Here is a 13,028-nt window from a genome sequence, read left to right as displayed (position 1 = left end):
AAATTTTCCACTACAACTTAAAAGCTATACTTGAAAATGACAAATTTAGTCAAGAGTTTGGAATTTTTGATTATTTTCATGATAAATAGAGATCATTTTGTTCGTGAAGAGATAATTTCGTACCACTTTTTAAGGAAATTGCGCAAACAGGGACGTGAAATTAGACATAGTTAAAGATATTGTTGATAAAGTGAATAAAGATTTTTTCTAATAAACTAAAAATATATTTGATTTTGAATTATGGTCTAATTTCGACCAACGGGCGAATACATATTTACTATACACGTTTCCCAAGTTTAGCATACCAATATAGATAAACTAAGTTTTTGCATTATTTTAGCCAAAGACGTAAGACGTCTAAGACTTACGTAATAGCAATTTTAGTTGTCCATATTTTTGTTTTAGATTTCTTAACATTATTTTATAAAATTTTGCCACAAGTAAATTAATTTAGGTCTTTAATATAAAAATGAAATATAAAGGAGCAAGCTTAATGCTCGGGCCGAAAATATTTACTTTATGAGTTTGCTTAAAGCTCTAAGGCGCCTTTGTGAAGAATATATTTTTACGACCTAACGAAATTTAATTATTTTTAATTAAGATCAATTTATAAATATATTTTTATTAAAAGAAGTTTATATCTTATTACTACTCGTATTTAAATAACGAATTCGGTTCGAATTCCGATTTACTTTTTTTAAATATTTTTATGACAACTTCAAACATTTACTCATATTACCAATAATGGTGAATAATCAACTAAATTAATCGTTGGTTTCTGATACCAAAATACCTGTATACAACATATCGCCACCCCTTTCATTATCTTTGACAAAACAGAGATAACAAGATGTCTCAGAAACCAACGATTACTAACTTTCGTGTACTTATGTACATATACATATTACATATAGATGTCTGTGTAACGGTGCTCATATATTTATGGTTGTGTTTATTAAGAATTCAATTACGTAGACAATTCCGATAAAGCTGTTTTTATATACGAGGTCTCCTCCCAATAATTTCTCTCTGCCAATACGTAGCATGCGTGGTTGCCTGTTTGATACATATTAATCTTTCGACAATTTGTCACATGGCAAACCTTTCATGTTGTATATTATTCATTGGCGGTTTGAATTACAAAACATATTTATATCCACTCGCCATACAAGCAATGTAATTGATCGTATAAATGTATGTTGAGGTATGCTTCATAATAATAACACTGGTACACTATTATGGAATACATGCAGTAGCATTTTATTTAATAAAATTATTTTTCGAATTTTATATCAAAAGATAGCAAACGAGCAAACGGCCATCTGAATTCGCCGCAATGGTGAGGCGACCGTTGCCCATAGACATCCCCAAATGCAGATGCGTTGCCTACCTTTAATCAACGGAGAAGGGGACGCACAGAAAGAGGATATTTCTCCTTATTATGCGTCCTCTCTTCCGCCAAATCCACTTCCCCTTCCCATCCTTAATATATTCATATAAAAATACAGAAGTAATCTTTTTTTTACATATACAGTTGAAATGTTAAATTTTATGTTACACTAGATTTTACGAAGTCACTAATAAATGAGGTCGATTTGACCTTTATTTCCCAGAGACCGTAACATATTTGTGTCTCTTAGGCTCTTAGGTGAACAACCTAAGTCGTATCGTTACGTAGATATAAGAAATCGATTAAGCCCTTTATCGTAATATAGTTAAAATATGTCTGCTTACAAATCTATTATAAATATTGATTTACGACGTTAATCTAATATTAGGTAGAATTATCTTGTTGACTAATAACCGAAGTTGTATGTGACATAAATTCTAAGTTAAATGTAATTAAAAATGATTAAATATATATCACACGTTTTCCAGAATAACAATATTTATTTTGATAGGTTCAAAACCAGTAGCACCAGATATGAACTCATGGAATGATAATCATTTTAGTGTAGTTCCAATTTCTAGACGTACAATATAATCGTAAATAAAACAAACTTTTTGATGGCTAATTGATAATTGTTGCGGCAACACCGGCCCCGGGGTTGAGTGGCCAGTGCGCATAGCGCAACCTTTTTTGTATGTTTACTTTTCTTTACTTTTTCTCAACTAAACTTTTTTAAAAACTAAACTGCTTCGGTATAATTTGTTATTTATTTGTCTCACGCACTCATACTTTAATACTCATGATTTCTGTTAATGTCTAATATCTGCGTGCGCTAAAGGATTGACATATGTATAAATATAAATGTAATTGGAACCAACACTGTTTACCAACTTTTTATGGTTAGACCCTTACAATTACATTTCATTTGTGGATATGTACACTTTAATAAGGAAAGAATTAGTCCTTGTGGATACGGACAACTACTTTCTGGATTACCCCAAAACTCAAGACAAATCCTTGTTTACAATATGAGACTAGGCGCATCCTGTTACCAGGGAGGCGCTAGCTGTGAAAATGTTCGTGTCCGTTATCACACGTCAACGATACCGTGTTATGTTTTCATTTAAATTACCACAGTTAATTTACCATGACAATGTAATTTAAATTTAAACGTCCCATTCAATGTGTTATATTCTTTTATGAGATGACATTATAGACTGTCGCTATTGTACAAGTTATACGTTTTTTTATATTCTTAAAGTTTCGTGTAAGATGTTTTGATATGTAAATTGAGTAGTTTGTCTTATATGAATACAACTAAAACATTAAATAGAAAACAAGATATAACACAGGAGTAATTTCTTTTTATAAATAAAAAATTACATAGGTACTTGTATGTACTCGTAATTTTTTTAATAATCGCAGTTGCTATTTAAAAAAATAAACAAAAACTATATAACAAAGGTCAAATGTCACTCATTTAACATCATATTTTGTATCATAAAATTTAAATAGATTTTGAGACAAAGGTTATCGTAACGTAAAGTACAAATGACGTCATAATATAATGGAAACTAACATTGAAGTATGCTATTAAGGAAGCGTTTCGGAATTCGAGTCAGGATTCCCGACAAATACCTACCTACCGCAGCGGCTGTATCCAACTGGATTAGACGCCACCACAATCCCTTAATCTTAAGGTAGAGACGTGCTTTAAGGCAAATCTACATCTGTGCCGCCTTGTGGACTAACATTCGGCTTTATATCTACATTACTAGAGATCCGTTTATTAGACCAGAGATTACTGCGCTAATATAAGTTTGTTATTCTTACGCCCTTTTTTAAATTTGGAATCGCGTTGTCATCATTAATAAAGAAAAAAAAAATTTTCCGGGAAAATTGAAGAACTACTGATGTGATTTGAAAAAATTCAGTATCGTTAGAAAGCTCTTAGGTTAGCGAATAACTTAAGCCAATGCATAATTTATATTTTTATGCCTGTCCACCATACCAAGGTCTCTCTTAACTAGTGCAAAATATTACCTATATACATGGCATTAGATGTCGAAACTAAGTTTTCTGCTATATAATGCGGTGCAAAAACAATTAATACTCAAATGACAAAACTTGTTCAGTTAATGTATAATTCTGTAGATGAAGAAAAAAGTAAGATAAAACACAGATACGTTATCATCGTATTTTATTACAATATAATCACGAGAAAGATAAAAAATGTTCTATTACATAAAATGTTTACTCGAAATATGTACGAGACATTGTGGCTCGACTTGCCTACGACCTGACAAAGGTGTCCTAATAATGTCTATCTTCAGGTACTGCTGTCTACCCCGTAGTGTAAATCATTAACTGAACCGCTACAGAAACCCATACATAACTCGACCGTGGGTTTCCACTGTCGAAACTCATCTACAAAAATATATATTTTTTAATATTGAGAATGATGACAATGTTTTTTTTTTTAATAATTATAATTATATAGGAATTTATTAATTTAATTTGATGCATTCTATAGCACAATTCTTTGCCTGAGACGACACGAATTACGTAAAAAATTGTTTCAAGATTAACATATTTGTGTCTTTCTACCGACCTACAAGGACGCAATTGATAAAATTATTATTCTACTCGGATAGATAAACGAGTTCATAAAAATGTTTTCAAAATATCATGATGAGGTAAATTAATTTTAATAGTTGATTTAGTTAATTTTAAAGCCATTAAAAGTAAACAGCAATAAATAAAATATTGTATTAATTTTAAGTAAACATACAGACCAAGATGCGTCACTTTTTTCTTATCTTTTTTTTTTTAGTTCGTAATACTTAAACAGTTTCATTTGACACACTTGAGACAAGGAAATGCGTAAATTAAATATTTACTTTTGAACTACAAATCAATAGACAACTCGACCTACAAAGCGACACGGCAGTTTAAATGAAAATGCAGGTAAAATACAAGATTACATCGATAGTCCATTATCATCAGTGATAGCCGGTCATTGACTGCTACGAACGCCCACTGGACTTCTCTAAACTTATATGTGGTTAAACTAAACAAGTTCATACAACTTGAATTTGATCGTAATAAATTACTCTATGCAGATAATTTCAATCTTAAATAGTTACGTGTATTCTTACATTAACAGTTTTTAAAATAAATTACATGACATTGACATTTACAAGAAAACAAATGAATAAAGAACCTTAAATAATATAAAAACTAAAATGTATCATTAAAAAAGTCCCTTTAGGCAAGGTTCCGAAGATACTGGCAGCGTTCCCCCTCTGAATAGCTAGACTAATTCTTTATATGAGGTAGCTGCCAGTTCTTCGGTTTTCTGTGATGTCGACTAATCTTTTTGCTATTTCCTTAAAAAGTCTGCTAGCGCTAGGACCCCACGGACCAAGGGTCTCGACACCGAATGGGACAAATTCATATTCGGAGCCTAGACCCCTGTATTTGCTAGCTTTAGCTTTTTCAGCAGCTTCACAAGCCGCACCAGCTCTGTTGTTGGTTCAATCTTAAATTGGACAAAAACTTTTATTAAGCTGTCCCTTGGGCCATGCTAAAACAGTGCACTAAAACTTTTATACTAAAAGGTACAAGTAGTTAACTAATGTGTTGACATAACCGTAGGTTTCAACTGCCTTAAATATTCGTAAAAGACATGTCGACGTCTCTCTCATTCTCCTCAAAAGAAACAAAGATAATAATATGTTTTGTTACAAGTATTTTGACAGAGGAAGCCAAAGGTAACATAACGGTCATTCAGAGCCCAGTTTCCGGAGACACAGGGGAAACCGTAACGAACTAGACGTTGAAAGGGTGAAATAATGTGAATTGTGAGAATTGCTAAACATTCTTGTTTTGCACAAAATTCCAATGGAAAGTGGTCATTCATGGAGGAAACAAATAGCTTTACAGTTACAAAATGTATTGTTCTATTCAGTAATATTAAGACAAATAGAGAATCGATAACTTGTAAACTGACTTTTAGAACGCGTATTGTATTTACAACGAAATTTCTTTGACCTATAATATCTTTTCAAAATTCAACATATCTCAAGGTCATCGCGATTAGCAAAAGAACTCTTTAGACTTCTTTCGTTTTTATTATTACTTATTTTCGATTAATTCAACAAAAACATTAATTAAAAACAGACTAGTTCAGTAAAATATGATGAACCTGAATCATGCGTCGCAAAGAAAAATAAAGAAAGAAAATTAAACAAGCGGCTACTCTCAAAGACGAAATGTTTACCTCTTTAGTACGAGATTACTTCATTTCAAAAATTAGCCTCTGTCTATTACGTTGGGTTGAGCAATGTATGTCTGCTTGTTTCGAGAGAAATGTCCCATGAGAATCGTTGACCTTTACGTTTATTTACTTATACAACTTTTACTTTTTGAAGATAGTAAAGTTTACATTGACGTGTTGTAGCCTAGTAACTAGGCTAGGCCTAGTTGTTGAAATACAATAAGACCTCGTATATTGTAAAACTTGTAGTTGTTTCATAATAAAATAAAAGTTTAGTATTATTTAAAAAAAAAACGTCAGTTAATGTCGGTTCTCGATCTAATTTTACAAGGATTAAGTAATAAACATTGTTAAAACATGTCACCTTATCGCTGTCCTTTTTGTTCTGATATGAACTGACAACGGCTTTAACAATATGAAGAGAAACAAAGAACTCTATTTACGTAAATTTAAAAAATTGTTTACTCGACACACACGTAATTGGAGACATTGTGACTCGTTAGTACATTATTTACGCTTGTAACATGCGAAGGTCTGTTTCCACATGTTAACATTTATCAGCTGTAATACAATTTACGTCATTAATGATAATAGTATCTGGAAGTAGAGTTTCATACTCATCCAATGCTAATTCTAATATTAAATTTAGTCTAAAATGAATGTTTCTTTTTGTGTACACTACAGCATTATTATGATGTAATAAGAACCAATAAATATCATAAGATTGAAGATAGATTTCGGTTTGAAAACAAGTTTTCTACGATAGCACTAAGAGAATTCAAAACTACACTTTTCACTTCGTTATCTGGTAGCGATTGTTTAAATTACTTTAAGAGTATGCAGTAATCGCTTATATTCAGTTTGATATCCATCGGAATGTATTAAAAGGATAAATAGGTCAAGAAATCTGAAACCGTATAACTGTAAGCGGTATTATCACTTTCAAATACTAGGAGAGTATTGAAATTATAACGAATTTATGTCCCCGACGCCTGCGGCCGATGCATTTTTATTTCTTTTAATGTTAATTGAAATAACATGGCCGGTGTCACAGGCGGCCACTCTTTGCTTTTTATTTTTTATTAATTCTTTTTATTTGTATCCCATCGCGTCGACCCGTCGAATTCTAAACACGAGCTTTCCTATTTTATGTTATCTAATCGATGAGACGGCTACGCTTACATGGCGTTAAACTCAAATTTATTACTTCTTAATACTAAGTAAGTTCACATTCTACAACTGTACTGTTCTATACTTTCTGATTGAGAGATTTAATGATACCTACAATAGAATGAATTATGATTAGTCATTTTATAATTTTAAAGTTCCTTTTATAACCTTTTTGCGTAACCGTTCGAAGATTGTTAACCGACTTAAGTTTCAAACTTTGTTACACCGACATTTTACATGTTCCGCAACAATAGAACGGTATTCGACATGTGTTTATTATTGTAAATAAAGTAAAGATTTATTGCTGATTGTTGGTATTCTAAATGGACGTCTAGATGTTCTAAAATGTACTCAATATGTTGCATGTGTCAATAAATTTAAGTAAACATAACTCTATGCATGCGAGGGCACTGTCTGAAAAGTTACGTCATAATATGGAAACATTTTTTTTCATCGTCTGCATTATTAGTTTGTCGTAAATCATTCATTACTTAGAGGTAAACGTACATCTTCGTTGACGAATCCCAAAAACCTCTGCGTTTAGCATCTTAAGTTAGCGTAACTTTGAGCAATGTTGTACTCATATGAACCAGTCATTATCTACATAAGTACCTATATCCACACTATATAAAAAGCGAATTGTTATCCAGACTTTTTTCGAGAAAATCAAAATATATCGTTGGAGACGAGTTTTGTCAGTGGATAACGGTAATGTATTCAACATATTAATCATGATAATAGTTCACAGGACTTTGCTGTAACTATTATTGCCACATACAAGATGAGAACATAGTATCTATGTGAAAGACAATTTTGCCTTATACTATTAACTAGTTTTAATAAACTAATAACTATAAATTAAGGTAACTTCCCTAGACTTACATGGACTTATTAGATACGTTTTTTATTACATTACCCGCGGGCAAGAGATTATCAAAATAAACGCACGCCTGTGGCGATGCAAGACACAAGATTGTAAATTTCAAGTGTAATATTTAAAAAAAAATTGTGTAATCACATGTGTCAATTGATAGCTTAATGTTATATTGTGATTTATTAATATGTAGTAACGTTTTCCACATAAACTTTAATACTTAGACAGATAAAGATAGGGAAGATTTAACAAAGAGTAAAAGATTTGACATGCCCGTAAAATAGATAGTTGGTGTTTACACTCGTATTGTTTTATTGCAGCGAATCTCACCATCAGTACGCGCGGCGTCAACCTGGAGCTACTCATTCACTCGCCCGTGCAGGACATGTACCTGTGCTTCAACCGTTCCAAACTGGTCGGCAGACGTTTGGTGGGTTTCAGCTTTATGATTTACTATTGTACGGTTATTAATATTTGAGATTGTGTAAAAGTAGCCAGAAAAATTAAGTGTTAGCTAGGAAGTAAAGTACCAACGGAATGTAACTTTGTAAAACTTCCAAATCTTGTATTACGAATACTTTTGGTTGTTCTTGTAATCAACAAAAATGTCTTATCGAATATTTTTTTCTACAGTCCCGATTTCAAGCGGAGCGACAGTCCAATTGCCTGTTCAAAGAAGAGTTTGTGGACGGCTACAGCTCATTCCACCTGGTAAAGAACGACGACCGATACATAGGATTCAACCGGCGCGGACTGCAGCTGCGACGACTGAAGAGCCGCCTCTCCCAGCGCTCCCAAAACTGCTTCGCCTTTATGAAGGAGAACCAGGACTTCGACATAAGCAGGCACAATTACATGGTTGCCGCGGACCGGCCCCGGCGTCCGCAGCGTAGACTGCGCCCGCCACCGCAGAACTCCATCAAACCGCCGTGCCATGGCGTGCGCCACCATCACGGCAGGCACCAGAGGCGGAGGAACTGCGAGGGCACGTAAACCTTTACATTATTAGCAGCATTTAGCTTGAACGCTTCGCGCGTTTCGTCGCCAGCTGTCGACGAGCCTGTGGACAGAGTATTAGTCAACTACCGCAGTATTATTTCAGTACGAGGACTGGACGACGTTAGGCTAGCCGGCCGCGGTCGCTTCGAAACGCCGAATGGTAGCTACAGCGAGCGGGAGCAAACAGAACGAAGGAAAAGGCCGGGGCGGCTGGAGATGTGAAATTCCTTACGGTCGTGCAACATCGCGCTCGTTTGCTCTCGCGCTCGCGTACACTCGTGCTCTAAAAGGAAAAAAAGGCTTTCTGAGGAAAGAGCAAACAGTGTCGCTAGTCACGAGTCTTCTGAGAGACCACCGCTGAATTTTGATCGACGAGGCAGCTTCGGGATGCGGAGGCGCATCTCCGTAAAGTTGTTCATCTGGACGTTTGATATCTTTCCTTACCTCGACTGCTCCGGCTGGCTCGCCATAATTGTAGTAAAAGCGCCTTTACGTCAATTCTCAGTGTATTATTATTTAAATGCTTTAATATTAAGTTCAGATCGCGTTATCTGCTTGTAAATATATAATTAAAAGTACATAATTGTGTTTACTTATTTATCGATGCAAAAATTTAATGAGAAGTTTGTAAACGTAGAGATTAGTTGTATAGTTGTATTAAATTGATTTGTATTTAATTAATAGGTATTTAATCTATTCAACCGAGCGCTCTCTTGTGATTAGCCACAGATAATGTAACTATTAACGGTAACTTTGCATCTGTATAATTCTACCAAACGTTCTCCAATATCGATTAATAAAGATACGAGTTTATGTATGATTTGAGCTTTTTGTAAATATTATTTTAAGTGTTTGTTTGAGAGTGATAGGTACTTGAATCTCTATTCGTTATTATTATTTCACTGTTGCGATAATAACTGATGCTTATATTGAACAAAAGAAAGATTTCGATCATTAAAATACGATGTATTTGGTAAATTGTAAAATTATTTTCTAATCTTCGTATTTTTGTTTTTCTTATTATTTGCTCTATGTATTTATGTACACCACATACAAGATATAAAAAGCATTTATTGTTTACAAAAATAAAATCGACAAACTTGGGCATTAGTTTTATTTTCGTACACAATAAATGTATTATATGAAGACGAACATCAGAAATATATTTATACCAGTTCATAAAACGTGAAGGAATTTAGTCAGCCAGTATATAAAATAAACGCGTATTATGTTATATGTATATTTTCTGTAACAACCTATATATTAATTAGTACCGTGGGCCTAGCACAAATAGTTGTGACAATTGCTTTCGTATCATCATCGTCAATAATGTCAAAATCAGTATGAGATTTTTGGTTTACTTTAAGACAGATACACAAGTTCCAATACAAATTTTGTCGATGTCGATACGAAAGCAATTGTCACAAACATTCGTGCTAGACCCACTGAGCCATAATTGTTGTAACGTATTTATTAGTAAACATTGTAATCTTGTATATTTTAAGATCTGTGCCATAGTGAGGTGGCAGCGTACGACTTTATGTTTGCGGTGTAATTAGCGTTTTAAGTTAATGTCTGTTAACTACAAATAAATAAATAAAAATGTTTAACATAATACGAATAACAAAAAAAAACATCAATGTATCCTTTACCCAGTGTGAACATGGCTTAAGGTATTGCGCTCAGGGTGGTGGCAGTTGTGAACTATGCCTTACACCCAATATTATATTCAATGTAATTGTTGCTACTGTCTGCGTACATTTTTAATAATAATTATACATTCCGTTTATATTCCATGAAAGTATTCCACTATTGACAATATTAAATAAACAATACATTCCAAAAAACTGTAAATGTATATTTACAAGTAAATACATTTAAATACACATAAAAATGTTATACGACTTTGTATATTGTATCTTCCGTAACTATATTTATAATTATTCAGACGCTCAGAACGAAATCGTATTGCTAAGACAAATTACGAAATTAAAGCATATTTAACTCGCAAAAAACTGTGTTATTATTGTTTATTTCCCTACGATATGTCAAATAATCTAAAAAAGCTATTAAATCAAGGATCCCAGGCCTAATTCAATGTGTCTTAAAAATACTATTGACGATTATTATGTGAAACTTAATTCACTTTGAATATTCCTAATAAGACAAAGTAGACATTTTACATATCTCTGCGTATTAAGTATTACGTACTAACAAATATTAGGCGATCGAAGATCAATATCATACAAAGTAACTTTATCAACATTTTCCGTGTCCTCAATACCTATTTACTTTGTAAATTGTACAGTGTACAAGGTTCAATAGACGTTCCGCACATACGAATACGCAAGGTGAGGGTAGAATCGAACTCGCAAGGCCTTATCGGGTACAAATTATATCGTAAATAAATCAAAGTCAATATATAGTTAATTTTCAACATTTTCCGCTCACATAAATAATAAATTATTTGCATTTTCTAATATAGGAATTTACCATTTTATTGAAGAAACTGTCAATAAAAGCATTAAGATATTTCACAATTTATCTTGATCCAGTAATTCATTCATAGAATCTAAAAAAAAAAATGTTTTACCACATTTGTTGTTAGTTGGTATCACTCAAACCAATAAGTAGCTTGGTGGGTCCAAAAAAAGTGATAGTTCCACTAAGCGGGCCGGAAAAGAAGCGTTTGCGGGTTAAATGTAAGTTCAAAAACAAACAGGGTAAAGTGGGGCTAACTAGGAAACACGCTACGCCATGCGCGTGCGCAACCCGATTAACACCTTGGACCGTTTATACCCGAAGAGTAAGCGGGTTAAAGATTAGTAGAAATTCGACAAGATTACATAGAATATTTAACAATAACATAACGATGAAAAAGCAACCTACAAAAATATTATAGGAGAATATAAAACAATAACAAAATATATATTAGTAGTAGTTAATAGTATACAGAAAGACAGATTTTTATTATTTATAAATGACTTTCTGGAAAATTATTTATTGCCGTGACCACGACTAGTTTTTAACTGCATGAATATACTTGCTTTAAGATTAACCTAGCACTCAAAATTTTCTAATCCTTTGCAGCACATATTGCGAAGGAAAATAAATAGCTCGTATAAAACATGTGACAGTTTTTTTTTCATAAGATATTCAAGTAACCGATACCATTACCCTTATCAGGGTATAGATTTTATGCGATAATGACGACGCCTCGTAAAGAAATTGTATGTGCGCCATGTCATATTATACAATGTACCACAATGTATCTAAAATACCATAAATATGTCTTTGACATAGAAAACTAAGATAAGTATTCTTGATAATTCTCACGAATACCACAAAAACATCATCTTGGTACAAACAGATTTCGGTGACAAGTTGAAACTTGTCACCAAAATATGTTTGGTAACAAGTTCTAAATGAGGTTTATTTTAGTTTATTTCAACTTGAAAGTCGCCTCAGTGCCAATATTGGTATTTTAAAAAGGCTACTTGCTATATTGTTTCCATTTCCTTAGTTATGATATCATAAATCCAGTTGTATTTTTCTAAAAAGGGAAAAATACACGAAAGTACTTCCATAACATACGGGCTAAAAAAATTCTTGCCTTCGAATTTAATCCTGTTGATAATTTGTATACAATTTTGATTCTATTTAATAAATATTTATTTAGCAAAAATAAATCTTTTTTTAGTAAACAAAAATGTTATATTAATATTAGAATTATGTTTTTGTCTTCAAACTAGTTGCTATGAAATTATTAATTATACCATTAAAAAAGATAATACTCGTGAACGTCACTGAATAGAGCGAAGCGAATTCTTTGTGTCTTCAATTACGTAAATAAGGTATTTATCCATTCAGCTAGACGCAATTGTCTGGCGTGTCTTGAATTTTTCTTTTACGTCAATAGCGTATGACCGTGTACAAATTGGTAACTTTTCATTTTGTGCGATTGAGCCTAATAATGTCTCGCATTATTTATCGATGCATTTTACTGTTTAAGAAATCTTCTTGAATACCGATAATAATGTACAACATCAAAATAACTGTAGATTTTTTATGGATTACTATATAAAAAAAGATTTCAATGTTGGTTTAAAAATTATTCAACTCAGTACTCTTTCTAGGTTTGATTTTCCTAAATAAATTAACTTCAACTTGATTGGTTAAGGTTTATTTTCGAGGCTAGCGGAGACGAAATATCGTTTCAATTTCCGATGATTGAAATATAATGAAAAATATACTAATACGAAGTTTAATGATACTAGCCAGTTAATTCGAGCACTACAGAGAGACAAGCTTCGGAG

At 32.7% G+C, this 13,028-nt stretch overlaps 1 protein-coding gene across 2 annotated transcripts in view; it reads left to right on the top strand.

The window, feature by feature from the left end:
- The window catches only part of LOC106719639, a 73,760-nt gene extending 64,487 nt beyond the window's left edge, over positions 1-9,273 (top strand). The window contains exons 5-6 of one of the 2 annotated variants that reach the window (XM_014514015.2): positions 8,034-8,143; positions 8,347-9,273. In XM_014514015.2, the coding sequence (XP_014369501.1) occupies positions 8,034-8,143; positions 8,347-8,706 (470 nt within the window). In that variant the 3' untranslated portion in view covers positions 8,707-9,273. The remainder of the gene's footprint in view (positions 1-8,033; positions 8,144-8,346) is intronic. The other variant, XM_014514016.2, reaches the window with a different exon arrangement.
- Positions 9,274-13,028: the final 3,755 nt, after the last annotated feature.

This window comes from Papilio machaon, chromosome 11 (assembly GCF_912999745.1).
Source record: "Papilio machaon chromosome 11, ilPapMach1.1, whole genome shotgun sequence".
NCBI lineage: Eukaryota > Metazoa > Arthropoda > Insecta > Lepidoptera > Papilionidae > Papilio > Papilio machaon.
The sequence above is the reverse complement of the archived record's forward strand: the minus strand, read 5'-3'. Positions and strand labels throughout refer to the sequence as shown.